The following is a 26,004-nucleotide window of genomic DNA, read 5'->3' as shown; positions in this document are numbered from 1 at the left end:
AGATCCTTCAGTAGTGCAAGATGATTTTTGCTGTTAAAAGTGGACATCACAATTCCCTTTGTCCCCTTGGACAGGACGAGATCCTTCACACTGTCATTACAGGGAAGAAATTACAGCAAAACTGGTACAAAGAGAGCCTGGGGAAAAGTTGCTCTTGCCATGAATGCAGGTGTCTAAGAACAGGTTAAAATAATTATCAGCCCAAACAAGACATGGCAATGGGCTTAAAGTAGATGACTGGAAGAGTCAGATTCTCTCGTAGTGCAATTTTCTGTTTGATTCTATGTTTAGACAGACAGACCAACAGAGAGAAAGACAGCTACCTAGTCAGAGAACTGGATGAACTGTGTTTGGGGGGGGGGGGGGGTGTCAGAGAGACGTGTAGAGAGAGTAATTTTAAACATGGGGAGATGGTACAAGATGATATTGTTACTGCAGTAAAAGCTAATCTAAGGTGTCCTTGAAGTGGAGGTTGCATGTTAAGCCACGCAGTATAAGTAATTTGAGCTTCCAGAATGAGTGAATGCGAACTTCCTGAAAGTTCCTTTGAGAACACAAATCCCTGATTCAATGCAGCTCAAGAATCTGCTGAATAATTACCCCAGAAGTTGAATGAAAGCAGTGCTACAGAGCCATGGATGTTCTGGGGTGGAGCATGGGGATATGGAGACATGGGGACTTTAGAGGTGATGTCTATCAGAAAGTTCTTTTCAACGGATTGATCTACCTTCTGTCAAAGCTTTAGTCATTCCTGTAGCAATATAGGCTCTGCCTAGAACATCTTTCTTTGACTGGGGTGGAAGCCATAAGCAGCCTCATGTGATATCCAGAAGGTCATCACAGGTTAAATCCTTGACAAGGATATGCTTATCTCCTGAGTGCTGCAGCTGCACAGACATCCTAGCTGCGGACTGAGAATTGGGGGTGGACAGGCAGGCGGAGGAAATTACATTGACCTAACTGACTTAAGGAGACATTTGACAATAAGGCACCTAACTTAACAAACCTGAGGATGGGTCTTGCTCCCGTTACCTAGGCGTAGGTGCTCAGTGATCTTTCAAGTACCTTGGTGTGGTGGTGCATTCCCCCCCTGCTCTTTTCCTCCGGGCTATGATACGATCTCAGAACCTTCTGTTAAGCTTTAGCCGTTGTGTATGAGTTCAGTGGTTAAGCGTCCCTTGGCCGTACCAAGCACTTTTGCATGGCTAAGGTGAGGAACGACACGGATCGTACCAGGGACACTAGCTACATGATCGAGGTAGGGAACAGAAACAAGAGATAAGTCATCATCTCTGACAGCTCTGAAGCCTCCCCTACCTGGATCATAGCTCAAGTGGAACAATACCATTGTTACCGTGAAACAATACCATAATTACTAGCCTGGACCACCTCGGATAGTAGCCAAAATGGAAATTTACTGATGACTAAAGCCAATCATCTTGCAAACCTATAAACAGCGGTACCAAGTGAGACCCTTTGAGCTCTCCTGGACCGCAGTGGGCTGCATCCAGAACCTCCCTCTGAGTGGGACGCCTCTCAGAGTCTGCAAACTCGGATTTGCGATACTCGGAGGATCCCCGAGATTCTGGGCTGAGACACTCCTCGGGGCTCAACTCTTCGCCCCTTGGGAAATGCCAAAGCATTTGACGTGAGTATTTCACGGGACTTGAGGGGAATTTTTAACAGGTGTGCCTTTATAAATTAACTAACTCTAGGTCTTTCATTTAGCTGTGGTACCATATTCATATGCCTATATATATATATATAGATTGACCTAGATCTTTTTGCGCGCTTATCTATATAGTTACTAACAAGTATAACCTGTAGTTAAGTTTAAATCTTTGTAGTAACTTGACTAATTCTTTGTGGAAGCTGTCAAATTGATCAACGTTTAAGCATTGTAAGACTCTAAGTTGCTGCTAAAAAACCCTTAACCCTTTAGTCATAAACTGTTGCCCAGGTCTGAGACTAAGGGTAGATCCAGCCGCACCTAGGCTCCTTTTTGAGAAGGAGTTTAGAAAACAAAGGGGTCTACTCTCAACCTCGTGACCCAACGGGAGGTCCTTCCTATCCCTTTCTGTATTAGACATAAACTGTTGTCCAAGTCTGAGACTAAGATTGGGTCCAGTTGGAACTCTTCTGAACCTCGTGACTCAATGGAAGGGTCCCCCTTTTACCTTTTTACCTTTTAACCCTTTTTACCTTTTACCTTTTTACCCTTTTATCTTTTAACCCTTTTACTTTTAATCTCTGTACAAATCATTCCAACACAATTCTAATACGATTTTCCCCTGTGTAACTTAATCCATGTAATAAGTAATAGAGTGAACCTTGCCATCAAATTCTGTTAAGTCACATTTCTTAAATTTCTATTAAAATCACCCTTTGCCAATACCTTTGCCAGTGATTCTTTATGCGGCCTTAAAACCACCCATTCGTGTCACTTGGATATCCTAGCAGGTCTCCATCTGTCATTGCAGAAAGGTACAGGACTCCTATCAGTCCTGTTTCACATCCAGCAATGCCATCTTGATGTCCCACATTCCCTAAGGCATGCCAAAGTGAACATGCCATCTGTGTGTGGAAGCTGTTTTAAGCACCTAAACTGTCAGATCTAGTCCGTACAGTCAGTTTAATCCTGGGAGAAATTTACCAGCTTACAAGCTTTTCCTTCAAGGTGAGCTGGATATTTACCTTTACTTCACTGAGATAAATTGGATCTCTATTATTTGAAATGGCTCTCTTGATGTTTATATACCATGTAGATAGCTACGTTTCTTTTTCTTAATACAGTTGTCTTAATTTTACACCAACTTACTCTTCATCTTTTTAGATGTTAGTCTTCTAGTCTAAGCTCATAATTGAGCTTCTTTTAATAGGCAATGAAAAGGACAATCATCAAAGGGCTTGAGAACCTGCGCCCTGAGGAAAGACTGAAGGAGTTAAGTCTTTTCTCCCTGGAGAAGAGACATCTCAGGGAGCACCACATCACAATATTTAAAAGGCGACAAAGAGGATGGAGGCTCTCTCTTCACAAGGAGTCATATGGAGACGACAAGGGGCAATGGACACAAGTTGCACTGGGAGAGGTTTTATCTTGACATAAGAAAGAATTTTTTTACAGTAAGAACAATCATTCACTGGAACAACCTCCTCAGGGACAAGGTAGAGTCCCCATTGCTGGAGGTTTTCAAGATGCGATTGGACAGAGTGCTAGAAAATCTCCTCTAGGCTCCCTTTCCCATGAAAGGTTGGACTTGATCTTTTGAGGTGCCTTCCAACCTGGGCTATTCTATGATTCTGAAAGTACTTTCACAGGAGAATTCAACCCATCGGAAAAGCTGACTGTTTAAATTGTGTGCTGCATATGTATTACTGGCCATGCATATGTCTTTCCTTTAACTATTAGTGAAAGCTGTACAGTGACATTAGAGAAGGTACATAACTTTTTGGCGTATTAAAAAAAAAGAAAAAAGAAAGTAAATCATACACTTCTACTTTAAGCATTTTTAGTAAGTCCTTGAATTTAAAAAGGCTGAAGTGTCCCCTCACTGTTTTAACTGAACTCGGAGCTTTGATGTGGTTTTATTCTTTTATTCCCTAACTTGCCATATCTTGGTTACTTCGTGACAAAACATCACTAGAATGCATTTTTACTGGAATGTTACCTAAAGACAAGATGAATCCTGTGCCTACTCCTCTCGGCCTTGGCAAACTCTAGTGTAATACCTGAGTTTTAATTTTTTAGTGAAAGTTCTACATAGGGATTATGAGAGTGTCTTGAAAGAAAGTTCTGGTCAGCATTATAAAGTTTATATCTTCAGATTTGAGAAAAAAAAAAGTCCTCTAGAGCCTAGCAGCTGTTTCCAGATACGTTTGACGATGGAAGTGACTCACTCTTATGAGAAACTGTCTCTCGCCATTCACTGTGAAGACAGTCCTAATGGTGAGTTAGATTCATGTATCATTTAGATAACTAGACGTAAGAGCAGCTACAACATGACCACATAGGAGGAACCTGCCTTTGCCAAGCAGACTTCTGATAGATTAAAAGGTGAAGGCCTTCTGAGTCTTAGTGGAATAATCCGTGAAGTTTCTTTGATACATGACTCCTTTTTTTAGAGAAGTCTCCCTCGTTCATATAAGTGTAATATGCAGCAGGTTAAACTCCATCATTTAGCTGCACCAAAGCCCCTTTAGAAGCTCTTTTCTTCTCACATTTCAATATGTATATTTCCCAGCTAAGATCCTACATCCTCGTCAGCATCCTTCTTCTTCACAGCACTATGATTTGAAGTGGATTAGATACTGTTAAACACTGTTCAGTTTAGACCAACAGCTTAGTATTTGGCTGAGGATCAGCCAAAAATGAGATTTCTGAAAATACCAACCTCATACTTTTGACAGAAGTAGCATTTAGGATTTGTGTGTACAGGCTCTATCTGTATTATTAAATTAAACAACATCACGAGTGTTTCCGGTGCCTAAGTCAAATGGCATGAAATGTGCATGCCACTTAATGTTTTTTAATTACCAAATGTAGTGGTAACTAGAAAGGACCCCTGGCTGAGGCTTGTCTATAGCAGGGTGAGCCAAATAGCTTGCTAGAAAATACTAACCTTCAGGTGCAGAGACCTGCATTGTACCTGAACATAGATATCTGAAAGTGGAGCTGCATTCCATCCCAATGTCTTTAAATACACAGTTTACAGTTGTTTTCTACTAGTTTAGATCCTTTGGAAGACTAGTGGGCACTGAAGTTACAATAGTGGCCAGTGGAAAATGCTCATAGAAATACGTATGGTACATGGTCTACACAGAGAGATATTCCTCTGGCGTTTTCTCCATCCGTTTAGAATGGTGCTGTATGCATGGGAATATAGGCATCTGCATTTGAGCTTATAGTATAGATTCCTTTTATATCAAAAGAGAGAAAGAGGTAACTATGGATAGTGACTCCTTTAATTTTAAAGTTATATTATTTCTTTTGAGTAGGAAGTGAACAAATAATTAATTTAAAGAATTACTTTCTCTGAAAAGTAATTTCTGATTGCTAGTCAGCCCTGGCATTTATCTTATGTTGTAATACAATGAGAACTGAGCAGTCTTCCGGTAGGATAGTGCTTAATGGTAATTCAAGAGGTCATGCTTCAGATACTTGATGCAAAAGTTTCAAGTTGGTATTTTTTGAGATGTGCATTTTTTTACCAGAATTTTGAACCACAGCAAGCAGCTGTAAAGTTGAACTTAAACATATTACCTTCATACTGTGTCAGATTGTGTTGTTACAAGCTTATCTATCACAGAGAAATAGCTGCCGTCCTGTTACAAACACATGGAACCAGAATTCAGCTATATATTTTTTTTTTTTTTGTAAGAGAGCACTTCTGATGCAAGATTTCAATTGCCCATCAATACTTGACGACTGGAACCCGAATTTCAGTGGTTCCACTCATTTCTAAGAGAAGTGATTAAAAGCAAAATCGAGGAAAAAAATAGTTTAAGAAATAAGGAGTCCAGAACAAACAAATCATTCCGTTCACTCTTGATTGACCTAATTTATCTTTGGATGTTTACAGTGAGAATGTCTCCACCTGAACTGGCTGTGTTCCAACACATAGAAATAAGGCAGTGCCAGAGGCTGAGTTTTATGTCCTATTTTAGATGTCTAAGACACAGTTGGATTAATTATGGCTTTAACATGCTTGTGCCTTTTGAATGATTATAAAAGGAGTCTATATTACAGCTCCGACGGATTGTAAATGTCTAAATCTGGTTAAATGAATCCACACCTTCATCTGATCTAATTCTCCTAGATTTTTTTTTATACCTCCTGCTTTCATCATGACACTGACCATCTATAATCACAAAAGATTCTTGAAAGCAAGCCCTGATGTCCCTTGATGTCCCTTGTTTTACATTCTAAACATCTGTCTATAGCAAATTGGACACTGTGGTCATTCTCATCCTTAGTAAAGGTACTAAAAAAAGCCTTTCCTTTTTAACTGTTTTTTCAGAGACCTTCTACCTCCTTGTTTCAGAGGGTGTAGATGAAAGGGTTTAGCATGGGAATAACAATAGTATAGAAGATAGCGATGGTGTTGCATTTGTCAGGTGAAGATGTGGCCCCAGGCCGAGCATAGATGAAGAAAACAGTCCCAAAGAACCAGCTGACGGTCAGCATGTGAGAAGAGCAGTGGAGAAGGCCTTGCACCTGCTCTCAGCTGAAGGCATTTGGACAATAGTGATGATTACATAACCAGAGGAGATAAAAACCACCAAGGCAGTGCCTGCAATAATTGATCCACATAGAGCCAGCATTACTATTTCATTGACAAGTGTGTCTGAGCAGGAGGCATGCATCACTGCAGGAACATCACAGAAATAGTGGTTTATTTCTTTGGGCCCACAAAAGGACAAACTGAATGTAAAGTCTGTCTGGATAGTACAACTGATGCAGCCTGACAGATAAGAGCCCACCACCACGAAAACACAAAGTCTTTTATTCATAATGATTTTGTACAGTAGTGGATTGCAGATGGCAGTGAAATGATCATAAGCATCACAGCAAGGAAGAAGGCTTCCGTTGTGCCAAAGAGAGAGAATAAGAACATTTGAGATGTGCAGCCATAGTAGGAAATTATTCTTCTGCCCAGTGCTGCTTTAGGAGTGATGACAGAGGAATAGCAATTGTCCAAGACGGACAAGTTCTCTAGTAAAAAGTACATGGGATTGTGCAGCTTGGAGTCCATTCTAATCGTAAGGATCATGCAGGCATTTCCTACCACACTGACAACATACATTGTTGAGAAGAGAACAGAGAGAAGGAGTTGCGATCCTGGATGAGATTTGAACCCAACCAAAATGAACTCAATGACCTTGGTGTGGTTTTCCATGTTTCCTTTCAGATGACATTCAAATAGATTAAGGTGCAGTGGACTTCAGACACTTTGCCTGGAGAAGCAATTAGAAGAAGAACATAAACAATAACATAGATGAAACATAAGAAATATGAAAAATAGAGAGACAGATGGAAAACAATGGAGAATGGATTCATCTATTATAGCTGATGATTTTTCTAATATATTCATTTACAGATGAACCAATTACCCTGTTACACTCTCTTCAGCGTAAAGAAATACTCTGCATGCGTCTCATCCAGCCTAGTTTACAGGTCTACTTTACAATCAAGAAACAGGCATTCCATTCTAAAGTTAGTCTAAACAACTATGTCAGATGTAACTGGGCAGAAAAATCTCACACTAAGATTGCAGCTAACCCACAAAAGACTGCCCTCCCCTCAACAAAAGAACAAATGAATATGCTTCGTCAGTTGATGCAAAACAATTTAAAAAATATATGAGCCAAAAAATGCATGAAAAAGTGGGGATAATTGTAAAAAAAAGCCTCTTATTAAGAAAAAAGGAAACATTTCTTTATGTGAGAAACTGCTTTTTTTTCTTCTTAAAAGGTACTTGGAACAAAACCCTCAAATGTTGAGATTTCCTAAATAAATTTTCTCTATTAAAAAGTTTACTTCACACAGGATGTTCAAAATAGCATTAATAGACAGAATATTTCAAGCAACTCCTTTTCAATTATGTTTAGTCACTTTGTTTTCATAAGTTAAGTGTCATCTCACCTAGGCTTGGATATATACAGTGGGTTGATGCTTAAATTCAGTGGATAGGAATAAAAACTCCCACTTTAGAATATTTACCATAGAAGGTATGAATCATGTTCTAGGATTTTCTGTTTCTCTCCATTGACCTAAAGGGAAGTCCAGCTCAGTCATAGCTATCTATTCCATATGTATAAAGATGTATATAGATGTATAAAGATGTATAAAGCTGAGTGATATGAATCCCCATCCAGTTACTGGTATTTTCTGTGCTCTGTTGTCATTTTTATTAGATACATTATCATAACCCTCATGTACCTAATATTTTTAAAACACTGAATTTTTTTTTAATACATTACTTCAGCCATCTCTTTATAATCTTTGAAATGTACCCCCAGCTCTGGGTACCCTTAGAAGCCCTATATACCTCTTCTTTGTTCTTTTTTTGTTCATGTATCTTAGGAAAGGAAATAACTTTGGAGAGAGAACTTCTCTTTGCATAACCTTGCTCATCAGATATTTTGGCGAGTTTCCTTTGGGATTTTTGTGTTCAGAGAACCTAAGTTTAGACAGTCAAGGTTAAGTTTCCAGCCTAAGCCTATTGTCTACAGCTTGTTCTATTGTCAAAGCTTCCTCTATTGCCAAAAGAGAGAAATAGCTGCATCCACAGTGTGATTCTTCTAGTCCTAACATACCTGTTTAAAACATGGGGGAAAAGCAGTCCCTTAGAGGTATCTATCTTCATTAGAAAGAAAAGGAGAAGAAGAAAGAGATACCTTTATCCATAGTAATGTAAAGGAAAATGTCAAAATTGTATGTCAGTATGGTCAACCATTTCATGGATGTGTAGTCTTGTCTGACCTCATTGTCCTTATTCTTAAATCTTTATTTTTATTCTGGTTTTATGTGTAACCATCAATGATTTAAATGTGACGGACACAAACTTATGAAAAAATTCATAATAATAAAACAATAAAACAACTTTTCAATGGAAAGGTATCCTATATCCTATTAAAATCATTTTGTTGGAATAACAATTACTACTGCTTTAAGTAAATGTTTTTTTTAAACAGGCTAACAGAAATCTAAGCTAAGAATGAAGCTGCTGGAGCAGTGAGAGGGTCACTTTAGGAAGATTTTTGATTCACCTGAGATCTGAAGAAGTCTCTGGACTTGTCTGTCTCTTTGTTGATCAAACAGAAAGTCTAGGATGACTAATGTAGACCAATTAAATACTGGCTTCTTGTTAATGGACTTTTACTTTCCAGAAGAACTAACTGCATTCATAAGCCCTGTTTACTCTAAGTGCTATGGAATCAGAATAAAGACACAACTATTTTTAATCCAGTTCTGTCACTACACCTAGCAAAGCAAAGCTCAGACTTCACAAACCACAATACACATACCTTGTAATATTGTGATTAAAGCCAGGTGTGTTTTTTGGAATTCAGATTTATTGAACACATTGCCAAAAACATGAACATTTTTCTACTCAACTGATTTTTCGGTAGTCTCTTGGCAATCAATGGATCACTGGATCAATGGATCATCTTGTTAGTTGTGAGGGCATTCTCCTTAGCATGTTGCTCATACGTACTTTAATAGGTGTGCATAAAAACGCTAGGGATTCAGCTTCTAGAGTCAGATCTTCACAGGAGACATCTGAACCTCAAGTGAGATATTTTTCCCTTGTGCCATTTGTCTTTGTCTGCAAAAGAAGAGAAACCAAGAAGAAAACCCAAACAATAAAGTGTAATGCTGCTTCTGTGTGTCTTTTATCCCTACTTTTTCCCACTGTTTCTTACATAGAACTCTTTCTGCCCCTTTTAGATTTCTTTCCAATAAACAAAACACTGTGGACCTAATCAAAACCCTATTAGCCATTAGAACCTGCTTCCTTCTAAAATACCAAAATAGAACAGACACCAGTGCCTTTTTCCCAACCAGTGTTCTTCCCTTCCCTAAGCAAAAACAAGTTTTCACTAAATGTGCTCTTTTCTCTGACTGGCAGGGAGAGAGTACTCACCTTCTAAAACTTAGACATGTGATTCAGATGGCTGAAACTGAGGGTCCAGCCTCTAAGAGAAAACTGGCCTGGATTCCAGCAACCACTCCAGGAAGAGAAAAGCATCAGACACTCTAGGACATGCTGTTCAACAAGCAAACTTGCATTCTTTTCAGCACAGGAGCATCACATTTAGTTACAAGAGACTATATTAAATTCTCTTTGTTTTGAAGGGTGGTTTTAAATAAATCTACATGAAATAGTTGTTTCTCTTCTTGACATAAAAGCTTCCCAAATTTTGTGACTCATGATAGATCAATACCTTCTACAACCAGATGTCCTGGTTCCGGCTGGGACAGAGTTAACTTTCTTCCCAGTAGCTTGGGGGGGCTGCTGTGTTTTGGGTTTGGTGTGAGAGGAGCGTTGATGGCCCATTGATGCTTTGGCTGTTGCTGGGCGGTGCTTGCACCGGGGAGACTTTTGTTTCCTCTTTTGGGCCTCCCATGCCCTGCCACGTGCAGAGCAAGCTGGGGCCGGGGGGGAGCACAGCCGAGGTGGTTGACCCAGCTGGCCAATGGGGTATTCTATACCATGTGATCTCATGCTCAGTATAAGAACCAGGGGTGTGGGGGGGCTCGCCCCCGGTTCGTGACACGCGGTCGGCGGTTGGTGAGCAGTTGCATTGTGCATTGCCTGCTTTGTGTATTCTGTTATTGTTGTTGTTCTCATTGTTACTATTACTGTTCTACTTCATTTTATTTCAATTATTAAACTGTTTTTATCTCAACCCGGGAGTTTTCCTACTTGTGCCTTCCCGATTCTCTCCCCCACCCCACCGGAGTGGGGGGGGTGAGCGAGCGGCTGCGTGGGGTTTATTCGCTGGCTGGGGTTAGACCACTACACCAGACTATTTTACTTTTGCAGACATCCTCACCAGCTCTCAGAGGCAGATGATAAGATTAAGAGAGATGGCAAGGTTCTCAAGAGCTAAGATTGGACTCCTAGTCTTATTCACATTACTTGTGGGAGGTGATTTATTTACAATACGCTAAAGGCACCTAACTTTGAATTTACAAAAGTGTTCATTAGAAAAGCTTCCAGAAATAAACTTTTAGATGCAAGAGAGAACTTGCATTCTCAGAAAGTTTGTGTTTGTATAATACTTGGCTGTGTTCTCTCCTTCCGTAAAAACACTTAGGAACGCTTGTTGAATAGGTAATTTGTTTCAGGTTATCTAACTACATCATTATTAGTGGATATAAAAAACCAAAACAATTGGACAATAATCCTCTTCACAGTATATTTGAAGGATTTTTGTGACATAATTTCAAAGCAATCACCTTCAGATCAGTGCTTTAAAACCAGTCAACATGTGTAGCCAAATCAATGTATCAGAGGAGCTACATACCTTGCAAAATTTAATATTTCAATGGGAAGGTCACTAAGGAGTACTGAAATGCTATGGTTTTCACTTTATAGATGAAAAACTGAAATAAGGGGAGAAACAGGTTAGGTGGTCATTGGTATATAAAAGCTTTACTTTAATATACTGTAATAAGAATAAAAGCGGGCTTGATACTTTGCTGATTTTGGCTGGGATGGAGTTAATTTTTTTCATAGTAGCATGTATGGGGCTACGTTTTAGATTTGTGCTGAAGACAGTGTTGATAACACAGGGATGTTTTAGTTATTGCTGAGCAGTGCTTACACAGCATCAAGGCCTTTTCTGCTTCTCACACCGCCCCTGGAGTGAGTAGTCTGGGGGTAGACAAGAAGTTGGGAGGGGACACAGCCAGGACAGCTGACCCCAACTGACCAAAGGGATATTCCGTACCACATGAGGTCATGCTCAGCAATAAAAGCTGGGGGAAGAAGGAGGAAGTGGAGGACACTCGGAGTTATGGCATTTGTCTTCCCAAGTAACCATTACACATGATGAAGCTCCACTTTCCTGGAGATGGGTAAACATCTGCCTGCCGATTGGAAGTAGTGAATGGATTCCCTATTTTGCTCTGCTTGTGTGCGCAGCTTTTGCTTTACCTGTTAAACTCATGAGTTTTCTCACTTTTACCCTTCTGATTCTCTCCCCCATCCCACTGAAGGGGGAATGAGTGAGCAGCTGTTTGGGGCTTAGCTGCCTGCTGGGGTTAAACCACAACTAACACACATGTCTGATCTAGGCATTACAGGCTATCTGTAAAATCTATGAGAGAAATAGGCACCTTTGGAGAGTGATTCATAACATCTATATGTTAAAGGCATATGTTGAAGATAAATAGAATAAATATCCACTGGGGGTGATAATCCATGTCCATGAATAGTAAAGGAGCCTACGGTAGTTTGCTTAGATGTCTAATTAGATATTAGACTTAGATACCTAATTTTTAGGTAGTTTTGGAGGAATCCATGCTTATATATCTAACTATCTCTGTGGATCTTGATCTGAAATGTAAAACTAAAGAACTACTGGATTTTTTTGTTTCTTTGGCTCTTTGTTTCCCATGCCATGGTTCATACTGTATTGTATATTCATATTGTATCAATTACCTATTTTCTCATAGCAGATTTTCTGCTAATACCTGGAATACAGCCAGCACCTTACATTTCTGGTGATAGCTTCCCAGTATGGTTAACTTGAAAGCTGTTCTTGACACCTGTCCTTAAAGTTGTGCTCAACTCCTCCAAAAGTCTTGTTTAGATCGTTGTATCCATGGCAACAGTCTACACAGAACTGCAGACGCGGAAGTCTCGGACACAACACAGCGACCAATGTGATCAAGTTAGTGCCGCTTTATTGCCCAAATAGCTCGGTTTATATACATTCTTCTACCCAGATACACACGCATCTAGTCCCCCTATTGGTCTACAGTCAGCAAGCACACGAATCTTAATATACACAGATTGGTCAAAAGCAGGTGTCCACGCAAACGCTTCCCCCGCCTGCATTCCGTTACCTAATCTGCTGATAGTTACATTTCTCAGCCTGCTTCCCTATTCTGCTATCGCTTCAGAGACTCTAAAACCACAATTGCTCTTTAGCAACCCTTTGCCTTATACTGTTGTTAACAAATCCTCAGTGCTTGGGGTGTTCATAGGATGTCCGTTATTTAATAAAAATCCTTCCACACAGAACAAGTTCTTCCAGCAAGTGTCTTAAGGTTTCCTCCCTGGAAAGCTAGATGTTTCATTAACTGCAAAATCTGAAAAGGCTGTCTGCTCATACAGAGCATAGAATATCAGAAACTAAGGTCTCAATTATAAACTCAAACCCACATTTAACATGGTCATACAGATATGCACTCAGCTGACAGGTTTTTATCTTTTTTTTATTTGTTTGTTACAGAGTATTAAACATTTTGAATCACTGTGATATTCTGAGCATGGAGTAGATTTCTTAGAGGCACCTTTTTACGTATAGAGACTTCTAACTGATAATCAGATTTTCTCACAGATAATCAGTATTTAACTCAGATGCATCAGCTGTGTCTCTAGACTCCTTCATATTCAATGGGAAGATTTGGACTGTAGCCTGTGAGTCAGAGTTTTACATCATGACTCCTGCTGTAATACTGTTGAATCCAAGGCTTATGCAGCCTGAAGGAAACATTGGAGTGATCTATCTTGTCAGTTGTGTCTGAATTTCTTCTTGGAGTGAATTATTTGGTGTGCCCTGGGTACAATAAGGTTATTAAGGGTACCAGGGGCCTGGTGTGAACCACAGACTAAGTCCAAGTTACACTGTGATTATACCACAGCATGAACTACTCACATTATACTCCCTCTATTGCTATATTAGGAGGGCAACGAAGCTGGTGAAGGGCCTGGAGCACAAGTCTTATGAGGAGCGGCTGAGGGAACTGGGGTTGTTTAGCCTGGAGAAGAGGAGGCTGAGGGGAGACCTCATCGCACTCTACAACTACCTGAAAGGAGGGTGTAGCGAGGTGGGTGTTGGTCTCTTCTCCCAAGTAACTAGCGATAGGACAAGAGGAAATGGCCTCAAGTTGTGCCAAGGGAGGTTTAGATTGAACATTAGGAAAAATTTTTTTACTGAAAGAGTGGTCAGGCCTTGGAACAGGCTGCCCAGGGAAGTGGTGGAGTCACCATCCCTGGAGGTATTTAAAAGACGTTTAGATGAGGCCCTTAGGGACATGGTGTAGTGGGCATGGTGGTGTTGGGTTGACGGTTGGACACGATGATCTTAGAGGTCTTTTCCAACCTGTATGATTCTATGATTCTATGATTCTATGATTAGAAAAGTTGTCTCCTTCAGAGGATGTTTCATTTTATCCTAAATCAGGTATCTAAGAAAGTTAAGATTACTCATCCTTTTCCACTGCCTATTTCTTTCCAGGGACAATAACAGAATCTTGGGGTAAATAAATCAGATGTAGATATGTGCATTTTACATGCCTTTTACAATCCCACCCAATATTTTCTGGACCTAGTAATCTATTCAGGGCAAAAAAATTCTGGGATTCAGTTTCTAGCATTGCCAAACCTTCTCTTTAAAGCTGGAGCAGTCATTCAGCTGAAGACTTCTAAGAAAGGTAGGCAGCACATAATCATAGTGGGAAAACAAACATGCAAAAAAACCCTCCCAACCCAAAACCATAGTATATATGTAGATCAAACTTAGATTTATCAAGGTCTAGTTCAATAAATATGGTTACTGTGTGGATGAATAGGAGAGTTTCTCTTCAGCGTGGATTAAAGTCTGGACCTCCTGACTTTAGTTCACCAGCCCTGCCAATTGATCTTCGTGAGCAAAGCCCCTTCTTAGGTGTGTCTTGTGCAGTAAAGGTCTTCCTCAGGGAAAACCTGACTTCTTTGTTTCTAAGACAATATATGAGAGGATTCAGAAGTGTCACAATTATCGTGTACCAGACTGATACCAACTTGTTAGCACTGTAGACCTTAGCGTGGTCATAAGTGAAAAGAGTGGTGGAGTAGAACAATATCACTACAGTCAAGAGGGAGCTGCAGGTGGAAAAGGCCTTTTGCCTCCCCTGAGAAGAACGGATCTTCAACACAGTGAATATGATGCAAATATAGGAGATGACCACAGTACACAAAGGCACCATGATGATGATCAGAGCAAAGATGAAGTCCACTAGCTCAGCCAAAGAGGAATTACTGCAGGAGATATTCAGTAGGGGTGAAATATCACAGAAATAGTGATGATTTTGTCTACATCACAAAACGAGAGCTGGGCTATAAAGCTCAGCTTGATGGAAGAAGTGATGAAACCACACATCCAACAGCCAGCTGTCAGCTGAGCACAGAACTGATGATTCATGATGAGTGAATATCAGAGAGGTTTGCATATAGCCAAGAAAAGGTCATAGGCTGTAATAGCTAACAGAATATACTCAGTACAAACAAAAGTCACAAAGAAATACAACTGTGTCATGCACCCCTGGAATGAGATATGTTTGTCTTGAGAGAGGAAATCTATGAGAATCTTTAGCTTAATGACAGAAACATACCAGATCTCTAAGAAAGACAGATTTCTTAGGAAGAAATACATGGGGTTTTGCAGACTGTGGTTAGTTCAGATGATGAGAATGATAAGGAAGTTTTTCAACACAGTTAATAAATAAGCCAGAAGTAAAGCAGAGAAGAGGAGCAGCTGCAGTTCAGCAGTGGTGGGAAAACCCAGGAGAACGAAATACATGACATTGGTTTCATTCCTCCCACCCATTCTGTAGCGGAAAGATGAACCTTATCCACCTGCAATAAATTAATACAATGAAACCTAACCAGACAGGCTTAAATTCATAGCAATATGGTACACCACCACTTAAAACACTGTAGCAGTTCAGATGCTTTGTTGCTGGGTTTCTAGAAATTAATTGTGTGAAATTCATCCACTCAATCCAGAATTTTTCATTGTAAAAATGTAAGCATGGTTTTTACTTTATATTTCATGGAGATAAATAGGCACTACCAGTCCTATCTCATCTAAGACACAGGTCTAAAATAAGCCAGATGAATCATGCTATCATATTGTCCATCCAGTATAAAGAAATGTTAGGTTATGAGCTTATAGATAGACATTTACATTGCCAATGTTTTAGTTTCTACATCTATACGTTTCTAAAGTTATACTGTGTATATTCCATGAAACGTGAGGGAAATGCGAAGTACCACAAGGATATATACAATCTGATTTAAAAAACCTCCAAACACATTTGAAGGATCCCATTAGAGGTTTCTATGGCTACTTCTGAAAAGACTTATATCCACATAAAGCTTATTGAGATACAAAGGTACACATAGCATCCCAGATACAGCATAATTGCAAGCTAATTATAGTTCTGGGTCTGGTTTGTTTGTAGCTAACTCAGATTGTTCATTCAAAAATAAGAATGCCTCAGCCTGTGCTATTAAAAACAAAGCTGTTCTAAACCTTCTGTAGTGGGAATTCAGAGTGGAATCCACCGCCTTAGTTGATCCTGGAGAATATGATCATAGGGAACAGATGATGTGTAGACTGTTGTGTCAGTTGCATGCACCAACACAGATAAGTCGACCACTTTATTTACCTTCAGTGTCTCATGACATTTGACCTAGAAATTATAGATAGCCTCCCAGTGGAAGCAATCACAGAAAAAGGAGGGATGCTATTGTTTCCTCTGTGATTCCATACAGAGTAGAAGCAAGAAACTCTGAAAATGTCTAAGATTTTGTCTGAGACACTGAACAATGAAATAACACCAGCTGGTGTCTACTGATTTTTATAGGGCAGAGGAAAAAAAACCACCCCACCCCCCCAAAAAAAAGCCCTGAAGCAGAGGATATGGCAGTCATTTACCAAAGGCTAAACTAGAAAAAGACTTTACTGCCCTAAATCTAAATCCAGAGCCTTAACTGGTAATCAGTTTTGGATTAAGTAGTTTCTCCTACACTGGAGTTACTTTTACAATCTTCAGGTCTATGAATAGCCGTGCTATGTATTTTCTGAATAGTACACTACGGTACAAATATTATGTTGAAATGATTCCTCCAATAGTGTGAAATATCTCTTTTAGATAGATTGAATCAGTTTCTCAAGTTGCCTGATCTACCTATCTCCATTGATGACAATGACATATGGAAACTCTGCTCAGTACCTGTGTGCCTGATTTAAGTACTCGGTCATGTACAATAATTATCAACTAAAACCTCAGCTTCAAAATGGAGTTTTGTACATATATTTACATTTAAGTTTATGTTAGATATAGGATTCATTTGTCCCAATTTAAACACCTAATATGTAAATATTTAAGACTAAGTTCAGCTGCCTAAACATAGCAGTCTAGTGCCATTTGGGATGTTCTCAATTCTTACTGGCTTCCACTTAAAGGAGTCCCAAATAGTAGACACAAAGGAGTCCAGAAAGCAGTTTCAGTAGGCAGTTCATTTATTTGCTCAGCTGTTTAGCTATTTGGACTCTCTTCATTGTAGTGAGTTGGATTGTGCTCATACAACCGCAACCAAAACCGTCAGCACACACGTAAAGATATACATTACATGTATCTGTATCTACACTGTAGACCCCTCAAATTAGGTTAGACTAATCCTGCTCCTATCATCTAAGGTACAGTGAAGGCCCTGAGTCGGGTAAGTATATGTTGCTGTCTAGTGGCATTCTGAATGCCCTATTGTATCCAAATCATCTCTAATGGGCTGGCAAGTACTCTGCAAGATCTACAGAAGACCGATGCCTTTTTGGAGCAGCAGCTGGAAACCAAAAAGGATGCTATAAAGTGCGACGAGCGAGGGAAGGCAGGCAGTCGACTCAATGTGAGTGATAAGGCCAGCTTCAACTTTATTGTAAAACCCTACACATATTTATACACTAAGTTCTACCTTATGCATACTTGTCTCACAATCATTGGCTTAGCTCTAAAAATTACATTATCATATTCCTCCTACTTTCGGTTACTGCTACGTGGTCCGGGTTCCATCCTGTTTTTCTTATACTGTACTTTCTCAAAGTTGCTTATCTGCACAGAGCAAGGTCAGCATGACTTTCTTTTCTCCCTTGTCAGCATGACTCAGAATTTTCCCACCGCGGCCTAGTCTGGCTAATTTTCTCCAACAATAAAGCATGTAGCATATATGCAGGACTGGGGCAAGGAAACCTCGTATGGAAATACAGAAATTTCAGAATGGAAAATACAAAGTTCTGTACCTAAGCCAAAACAACTACGTACTTCAGTTAGGTTAAGAATCAGTTGTGGCAGCCTTGATAAAAAAGACCTGAGAGTTATGATGGATGCCAAACCAAATAACAAGCAGCAGTCACTCTTGCTATAAACAAGGCAAACTGTATTCTGGGCTACCATAAAAGTAGTATGGCTAGCAGATTGAAGGAAGTAAAGATCGCCCGCTATGCAGCGCTCATGTAGCCACACCTGGAATACTGTGTTCAGTTTTGAGCACGCTGGCTCACATTGGGCTGAGAGAACCTGGAGAGAGTCCAGCAGAGGCCTACCAATATGGCCAACAGTGGTCTAGAGTACAGATACTAAGAATAAGGCTGGTCTTGTTTTGTCTGGTGAGGAGAAGGCTAAGAGGTGGTTTAATAGCAGCTTGCAACAACTCAAAGGGGATTTACCAGGATGACAAGGTGAACTTCTCAGTTGTGACAGAAAGACTAACATAGGGCAAAACGCACAAACTCTAACTTAGCAGGGTGCATGAGGAGAAACTTTTTTATGTGGAGGGAAATGCAGTGTTTGGCGAGATCATATTCAGAGAGTGGCTGAATCTCTGCACTTGCAGGTTTCTGGTTCTGTGATCTCAAATGGTTCTAGACCCTTATACATAGACAAAAGAGTTGCAGCCAGAATCCCCACACACATGCAGTTCAAATTAATTGATCTACGAATTACGAGTTATGTTCTCTGCAATCTCTGAGATTGTCTCATCTGCTTTTGTCTGTCTGCAACGTAGACAACTTCATAAAAGCATCTTGCCCTGTTTTACCTTTACAGTCAGTGAGGGCAACTCAGCACTTCTGGAGAATAAACTGCTTTTAAAGCAGATGCCTGGCCTCATGATGAGAGCAATTTCCCTTTGTAAGTACCTATTTATGACCTGGACTACTAAGGGAACAGAAGGCAGCTGGTTTTGACTCAGCTTATTAGATATTTGCCTTCTACACTGGGCTGAATACAAAGAAAATCTTAAAGCCCCATGTAAGCAAGCCAAAAGGAAACATCTTTTTAGTTAAACTGGGTAGGTTACCATCTGCCTCCTGCTGAATGCATCTAGGATTCACAAAATAAGAGACATGCATACAGCAACTCTAGTAAACCAATAATGACACTACATCACAAGGAAGAAGAGGAGACAATAACCATCTTTACATGACAAACTTCCAGTGGTAGAACAGAATTTCCTCTTTCTATGTATCTCTTCATCAGTGAGATAAGACTCTGTCTCTTGTCTTTATTCTGACTCATGTTTAAATGAGTCCTATGAAGAAAGATGGGACAGTGGCCTGAAACCAACACTAGCAAAGAGATCCTCCTGCAAAGATACTGTCTCAACAGTGAAAGGACCTGTTTATAAACACATTGTACTTCTATTTCATGCAGATTATTTTGAGACTTCTTTTATTAAGAAAAGCTTATAGATGTTATATATTTTGCAACACGGTCTGTCATTTACGTTTAAAAAGCCTGTTGTTCTTTTGGAGTGCTTAGTAAGTCCAGACAACAAAACAATGATGAGGGAAGATACCTGATTCTAAGGCAATGAAAGGGGAGTATTGGGAACTTCCCTAAGGTGAAAGATACTAAAAGATACTGAAAGATGGCCGCTGGCTTATGAGGTGTCATGTACTGAGGATGTAGTTACCATATAAGGTTGCAAAATCAGCAAAATCAAAGCAAATGTGAAAAAAATAAAATAAGGATAACTTGTTTATTTGGAGGAAGGAAAAGGAGAAAAAGGGATTATGAGGGGTAGTAAACAGTATCATTAGGGCTGTTCTGGGATCTATGCTGCGCAGCCCTGTACTTAATCAGCACAGCTTGGTGCAGGACAATAAACCTGTTATTCTGATCATACCATGTGTTTGACTTGCTTTCACTGTCAGAGATCTGGGGTGATTTCTCTAGTGCTGGTGAGGTAACTCCCAAAAGGAACGGAGAACAAACTGAGCTTTCTAACAGACTGCCTCTGGTTCAGGTGGGCCATGTGAGGTTAGAATTAGAACCATAAGCCTTCGTACATGTTGTGTTCTATGACCTTCCCCAGTCCCAGGATAGGGAGAATACGAGGATTTTAAGTGCAGGAACCTCTGTGACCACCTGTATAGATAAAGCAGAGCAGCTTCATCCTCTGTGGCTGGAGTACACCTTGAAGGTGCCACTTGGCATTCAAAAAGCAGAATTGGAAGTGATATGTTCACAGTGAACACTAACATGGTCAAATTACAAGTGTGGAGCAGACAAGTGATGTGCGTGGCATGCACCTATCCGCTGTCTTCTTGGGAGATACATCGGTGGGTAGTTAAAAGCCTGTGGAATTATTTGATCCTGAGTCTGTGATTCCTATAAGGCAATACAGGAAGAGCCTGACCATTCTAAAAAGGATGAGTGATGAACAGTATGAAATCTAGGCATTCTGGGCCACCTAGCAAGGAGAACAGAATTACCATCTACAATATTTAAGAGTTAGATGTTGTCAAATAGTCAAAATAAAGATGAACTTTTTATTTAAAAAATAAAAATAAAATAAATTTTAATAAAAATATAAATAATATTAAATAAATTATAGTATTTAATAATAATATTTATTATTTTTAAATAAATAATAAATTTTTTTTTTTTTTTAATAAATTTTGACTTCACTTAGGAGCGTATCTGAGGATGCAGAATCATAGCATCATAGAATTTTTGAGGTTGGAAGGGCTGGGCAAGCTTGGCAGTTGTATTGGGTCTACATGGCAAGGTTTTGGTAGTGGGGGGGCCTGCAGGGTGGCCTCTGTGAGAAGAGACCAGGGGCTGCTCCCATGTCAAACAGAGCCAGTTTCAGCCAGCTCCAAAACAGACGCACCACTGCCCAAACCTGCGCCCATCAGTGAAGCTGGTGGCACCGCTGTGATAACATATTTAAGAAAGGGTAAAAACACTGTATGGCAGATTTGAGAGAGAGGAGTGCGAAAAATGTGAGAGCAACAGCCCTGCAGACATCAAGGTCAGTGAAGAAGGAGGGGGAGGAGGTGCTCCGTGCACTGGAGCAGAGATTCCCCTGCAACCCATGGAGAAGACCATGTTGGAGAAGAACGTGTTGTCCTCCTGCAGCCTTTGGAGGAGCACATTGGAGCAGATAACTACACTGCAGCCCATGGAGGATCCCAGGCTGCAGCAGGTAGAGATGCCCTGAAGGAAGCTGCAGCCCTTGGAGAGCCAGTGCTGGAGCTGGCTCCTGGCAGGAACTGCAGCCAGTGGGGCACCCATGTTGGAGCAGTCCATTCCTGATGGACTGTACAGTGTGCAGAAGACCCATGCTGGAGCAGTTCATAAAGAACTGTATCCAGTGGGAGGGACGCCATGCCAGAGCAGGGGAAAAGTATGAGGAAGGAGTGGCAGAGTCAGTATTATGAACTGACCACAACTCCATCCTCCATCCCGCTGCACCACTTGGAAAGCAGGAGATAGAAGAGTCAGAAATTAAGAAGTGAAGTTGAGCCTGGGAAGAAGAGGGGTAGAGGGAAGGTGGTTTTAGTTTTGTTTTTGTTTCTCACCATCCTATTCTATTTTTAATTGGTAATAAATTAAGTTAGTTTTTCCTAAGTCAAGTCTGCTTTGCCCATGAGGGTAACTGGTAAATGATGTCCCTGTCCTTTATCTCAGCCCGAGCTTTTTCATCTTATTTTGTCCCCCGTCTTGCTGAGGAGGGGGAGTAAGAGAGTGGTTTGGTGGACATCTGGCAGCCAGCCAAGGTTAAGCAACCACAGCAGTCTCTCCAAATCATCCTCTGCACTGAGACACTAGCAAGCAGCAAATCTTTCTAGATAGCCTCTCAGGTTGACAGGTCAGGCCTCTATGCCCCACAGAAGGGCCTCCCCCTATTACTGTGATTGCCACATCCTTCTGGTACTGCTGTGTGGTTCAGGCTCAGATGGCACTGATTCTTCTTTGGATAGAATATTCAGCCACCTATCTACTTTGAAGGCATTGAAACCATTCTGTAGCTGTAGATCTCTGGCCAGAAGTCACAAGCTTCCAGGCTTTACTGTCATGGTGCTTCCATTACCCAAGCTTCCATTACCCAACCTGGTATGGACTCAGTATGGCTCTCCCTCCTTCTGTACAGCCGGGGGTTCGTGGTCTTGTATTGCAGCGTCTCAGAAGATCCTGTCAATTGATTTTATCCCTGATATCATACAGTCTGCTGACCTCCTCCCATAGCTCCTTAATTTGTTGACAAAGATCTCAACCAGCATACATCTCTGACAGGCACAGACATCATCTTCCAGCTTCAGCAAGAGACAATAGGAATTCCCGGAGACCTGAAGTGCTGCATCCTGCCTTTGAATCTCAAATCTGAGCTGAGAGACCTCTTTTCCCAGAGGTAGTTGCTTCAGGTTGGGCTAGGGAGATATCATTTCGACAGCATATTCATGTAATTTATAGCTATCTGGCCTTGCTTCTTCTGTCTTTATGTAGATAACTCTATTCCTAAAGTTAGGATAGCTCTTACCCTAGGCTAGCCAAATGGGAATCGTTTCCCGATGTATTCAGTGAAGGAATGCAAGGTCCTCCAGAGAAAAATTCAGATAATCTTGCCTAACTTTGTCTTTGTGTATAAACTTTTATCTATTGATTATATAGGAGATCTGATTGCTAAAGCAAAGCTAAGGGCATCTCCCCTACCCTTAAAACAACATTTAACTTTGTCTTTCCTTAAAACAAGTCACTGGTGGGGCTCAAAATGACAAGATCATACATAAGACTCTTTCACTCATATCAATCAGTTCCCTGTAATTCCCGAATTTCAAGAAAAAAATATTTGGACTATCTTGCTTCAGCTTCTGGAGCACACACCAGAGCTTTTCATGAAGTGTTTTAATCATAAAATCCAATTATTTCTATATGGTTTTCTTACCTGTACAATCTCTTCTTTTCTGTCATTAAACCTGCTAATGTTTCTGCAAGGAAACTCTTTTTCTGAACATGATCTTTTGGAGACCTTCCTTGCTTTCCTGGCTCCTCAGGCAGTAAATGATGGGATTGAAGAGAGGAACAACAACAGCTTAGAGAGCAGACACAATTTTGTTTGTGTCATGAACTGGAAGTGTTTTGGGCCTCAAATAGATGAAAATGCTTGTCGCATAGAAGACAATAACTACTTTAAAGTGGGAGGCACAGGTGGAGCAGGCTTTTTGGCAACTTTGTACAGATGAAATGTGAAGGATAGTGAAGATAATATATGTATAGGGTAGGATTACTATGGAGAGAGGCATCAGGAGAATAAATAAGTCAGGCACAAAATCCATAAAAGCATCGCTTTCCATATCTGTGCAGGCTAAGTTCAAGGGAGGAGAAACATCACAGAAGAAATGGTTGATTATATTGGGTCCACAGTATGTTAGCTGGGAGATAAAATACTTTGCACCCAGAAATTAAGAAACCAGTCAACCAAGATCCCATAGTAAGGTAGACACCATCAGTGTGTCTCATGATAGTAGAGTAATGGAAAGGCTTGCAAATGGCAACATAGTGATCATATGCCGTGACAGCCAGGAGGAGGCACTCCGTGTTGCCCAGGCTGAAGAAGAAGTACAGCTGTGTCATGCATCCCATGAAGGAGACTTGCTTTGTCACTGACACAAAGGTCAGCATTGTCTTGGGGAGTGTGACTATCACATACCAGAAGGATAAATTACTCAGAAAGAAATACATGGGGGAGTGGAGGTTATAGTTTGTCCAGACAGTCAGAATGATGTTAATATTTTCTGCTAAAACTGAGAGACATGCAATGAGAAATATTGCAAAGAAGAGAATCTGCAAGCGAGGAGCAATGGGAAATCCAAGGAGAATGAATTCTTTGACCATGCTGATTGCTCACCTCCATGTCTCCCATCTACCTCTGTAAAGACAATGACATCAATGACTTATTATTAGTGATTATAATACATTAGAATACCTTTTTCTCTCTCTCTCCCTCTCTCTCATTCTATAGTTGTTTTACATTTCTTTCACACTGCTATCAAATTAATGTTAGCGTTGATACTGCTGTAAATACTAGTTTTATTAATTATTAAAATATTCAAAACCATGATATTTAGAACAAAATAACAATAATTCTGAATTCTCTCAGGGACATAATGTCTAACTTCTCCTTGACCTTTTAGAGGGAATTATCTGTTGTTATGTCTAGTAATTTTCTAAATTGTACAATGAACTTACTTGTGAATTTGTGAACAGAGTTGCCAGAAAATCAGTCACCATAGATACTTCTTAAAATAACAAAATATCAACACCAATAACAGTATTTACATAATCATCATCAATGCATTGTTATTTTGTAAAGTTGAAACTTTAATAAAGGTCAGAATTCAAGCTGTAACTTTAACAAAATTAAAATAATAAGCATAAATAAAGCTTTTCTGCTCCATAGTCCATGTGTCCAGAAATTGTGGTCTTAATCCAAAATCCAGTTTGAAAACTCCCTACATTGTCTCACATTTTCAAAGAATTTTGATAAATTTGCCAGCTTGTTCCCATTTTGTAATATATTCCAGTTCTTATATAAGCAGGGTTCAAGCCTGAATAAGTGTTGGAGTCCTCTTTCCTATAATAAGGGCAAGGTTCAGTTTGATACACATAGATATGTAGTACCACTTAAGAAACCCTAGGATATCTGAGCTGTCCAAATGGGTATGAAGGATATGACACAAGATTTACAGTAGCCCTGTGCACTTCTGCAATGGCAGCTGGGGGCCAGTGGGATAGCTAAGAGCTAAGTCTTGTTTCAGGCAATTGAATCATGTATTGAGGGATTGACTCACTTGCCCATAAATAGTTGCTTACTAGCAGTTGAGATACCATGTGGTACTGGAATTATCAACTAATTTCAGGTAGACATAACACAGGATCTACAGGGGACCTCTGCCTTTCTGAAATGACAGCTGGAGGCTGGGCAGGATATTTCTGGGCACCTCAAAAGTAGACAACTTATTCAAGTCCATTTTGTTAAATTAAATTGGTATCTTGATTTTCTTGTGAATGCCGATGTAATTTTGTTCACTAACAGTAGAAGTTCAGAGACTTACAGACTGATTCAGTTCTCTAAATATAGTTATTTACTGTCATTTGAGATAGTCTAGGCTATCCAATATATGCCTCATCAGTTGGCACATGACCTGCTGAAACAATATTTGGAGGATATCATCTAGGATATCTCAAGGGATACGAGACACCTACACTTAGGCAATTGAATCTTAACTCCTATCTCATGCTTCTATATGTAGACGCAAAAATTAACAACCCTTAATCTGACAGCTGAATCATATTACTGCTGTCTAATCATTGGGGAAAAAGAGACACCAGCAAAGTGAAATTCAGATGACATTATGTATCTGGATGAACAACCCTGAGATTCTTTCGTGTTTTTCTCTATTAACTACTAGCTTCATTAGCCAATATACTACTCAGCAGACTTAAAGAAAGTGTTATTAATATTTATGATAAGAAATACTAGATTAGTAAATACTTCTATTTCACTTACAAATTTGAGTCCTTGTACCAATGTTGAATGGACTGTTTGAAGTTCAGAGAGACTGTGCCGCAATATCTGTTTATTATTTCTTCACTTTCCTGAAGACTTCATCTGTGCATTTGGTTTGTTCTTCCAAAGGGACCAATCAAAGAAACAAATGATTTCTTCTCTCTTCCCTAGCCTGGCAATAATATTTAGGCTTAAAAAGCATTGAGCTTAAAAAAAAAATACCTCAACCCTGAAAACAGAAGGTCTTTCAGTAGCCAGAAATCAATTAAGCAAATAAGCAGCATTACTGATTTTGATGAATTATTTTTTCAAAGGTTTGTGACTAAAACTGTTGATGAAATTGCTGAACAAGGTTTACAGCTGCTCATTAAACAGATCTTCTCAAAAGCTTCTCTTCTAATCAATGTGAGGCTGTCATGGTTTAACCCAGCAGGCAGCCAAACACCACGCAGCCGCTCACTCCCTCTCTCCCACCCCCAGTGGGACAGGGAGAGAATTGGAAGGGTAAGAGTGAAAAAACTTGTGGGTTGAGATAAAGACAGTTTAATAAAACAGAAAAGGGAAAATAATAATAACAATATTAATGATAATGATAGAATATACAAGATGAGTGATGCACAATGCAATTGCTCACCACCCGCGCTGA

The 26,004-nt window shown here is 40.0% G+C and overlaps 2 protein-coding genes and 2 pseudogenes across 2 annotated transcripts in view; all 4 read right to left on the bottom strand.

The window, feature by feature from the left end:
• Nucleotides 1-26,004, bottom strand: part of LOC142091595 (epimerase family protein SDR39U1-like) — a 300,851-nt gene that overhangs the window by 78,218 nt on the left and 196,629 nt on the right.
• Nucleotides 5,982-6,939, bottom strand: LOC142091593 (olfactory receptor OR9H1-like; annotated as a pseudogene).
• On the bottom strand, nucleotides 14,324-15,327 carry LOC142091687 (olfactory receptor 6Y1-like). The gene is given in 2 exon segments (XM_075171073.1): nucleotides 14,324-14,805; nucleotides 14,808-15,327. Coding segments are annotated over 2 exon segments (1,002 nt in total).
• Nucleotides 22,768-24,647, bottom strand: LOC142091686 (olfactory receptor 6A2-like; annotated as a pseudogene).

This window comes from Calonectris borealis, chromosome 22 (assembly GCF_964195595.1).
Source record: "Calonectris borealis chromosome 22, bCalBor7.hap1.2, whole genome shotgun sequence".
Classification (NCBI taxonomy): domain Eukaryota; kingdom Metazoa; phylum Chordata; class Aves; order Procellariiformes; family Procellariidae; genus Calonectris; species Calonectris borealis.
Note: the sequence above shows the minus strand (reverse complement) of the source record. Positions and strands in the feature narration are given on the sequence as shown.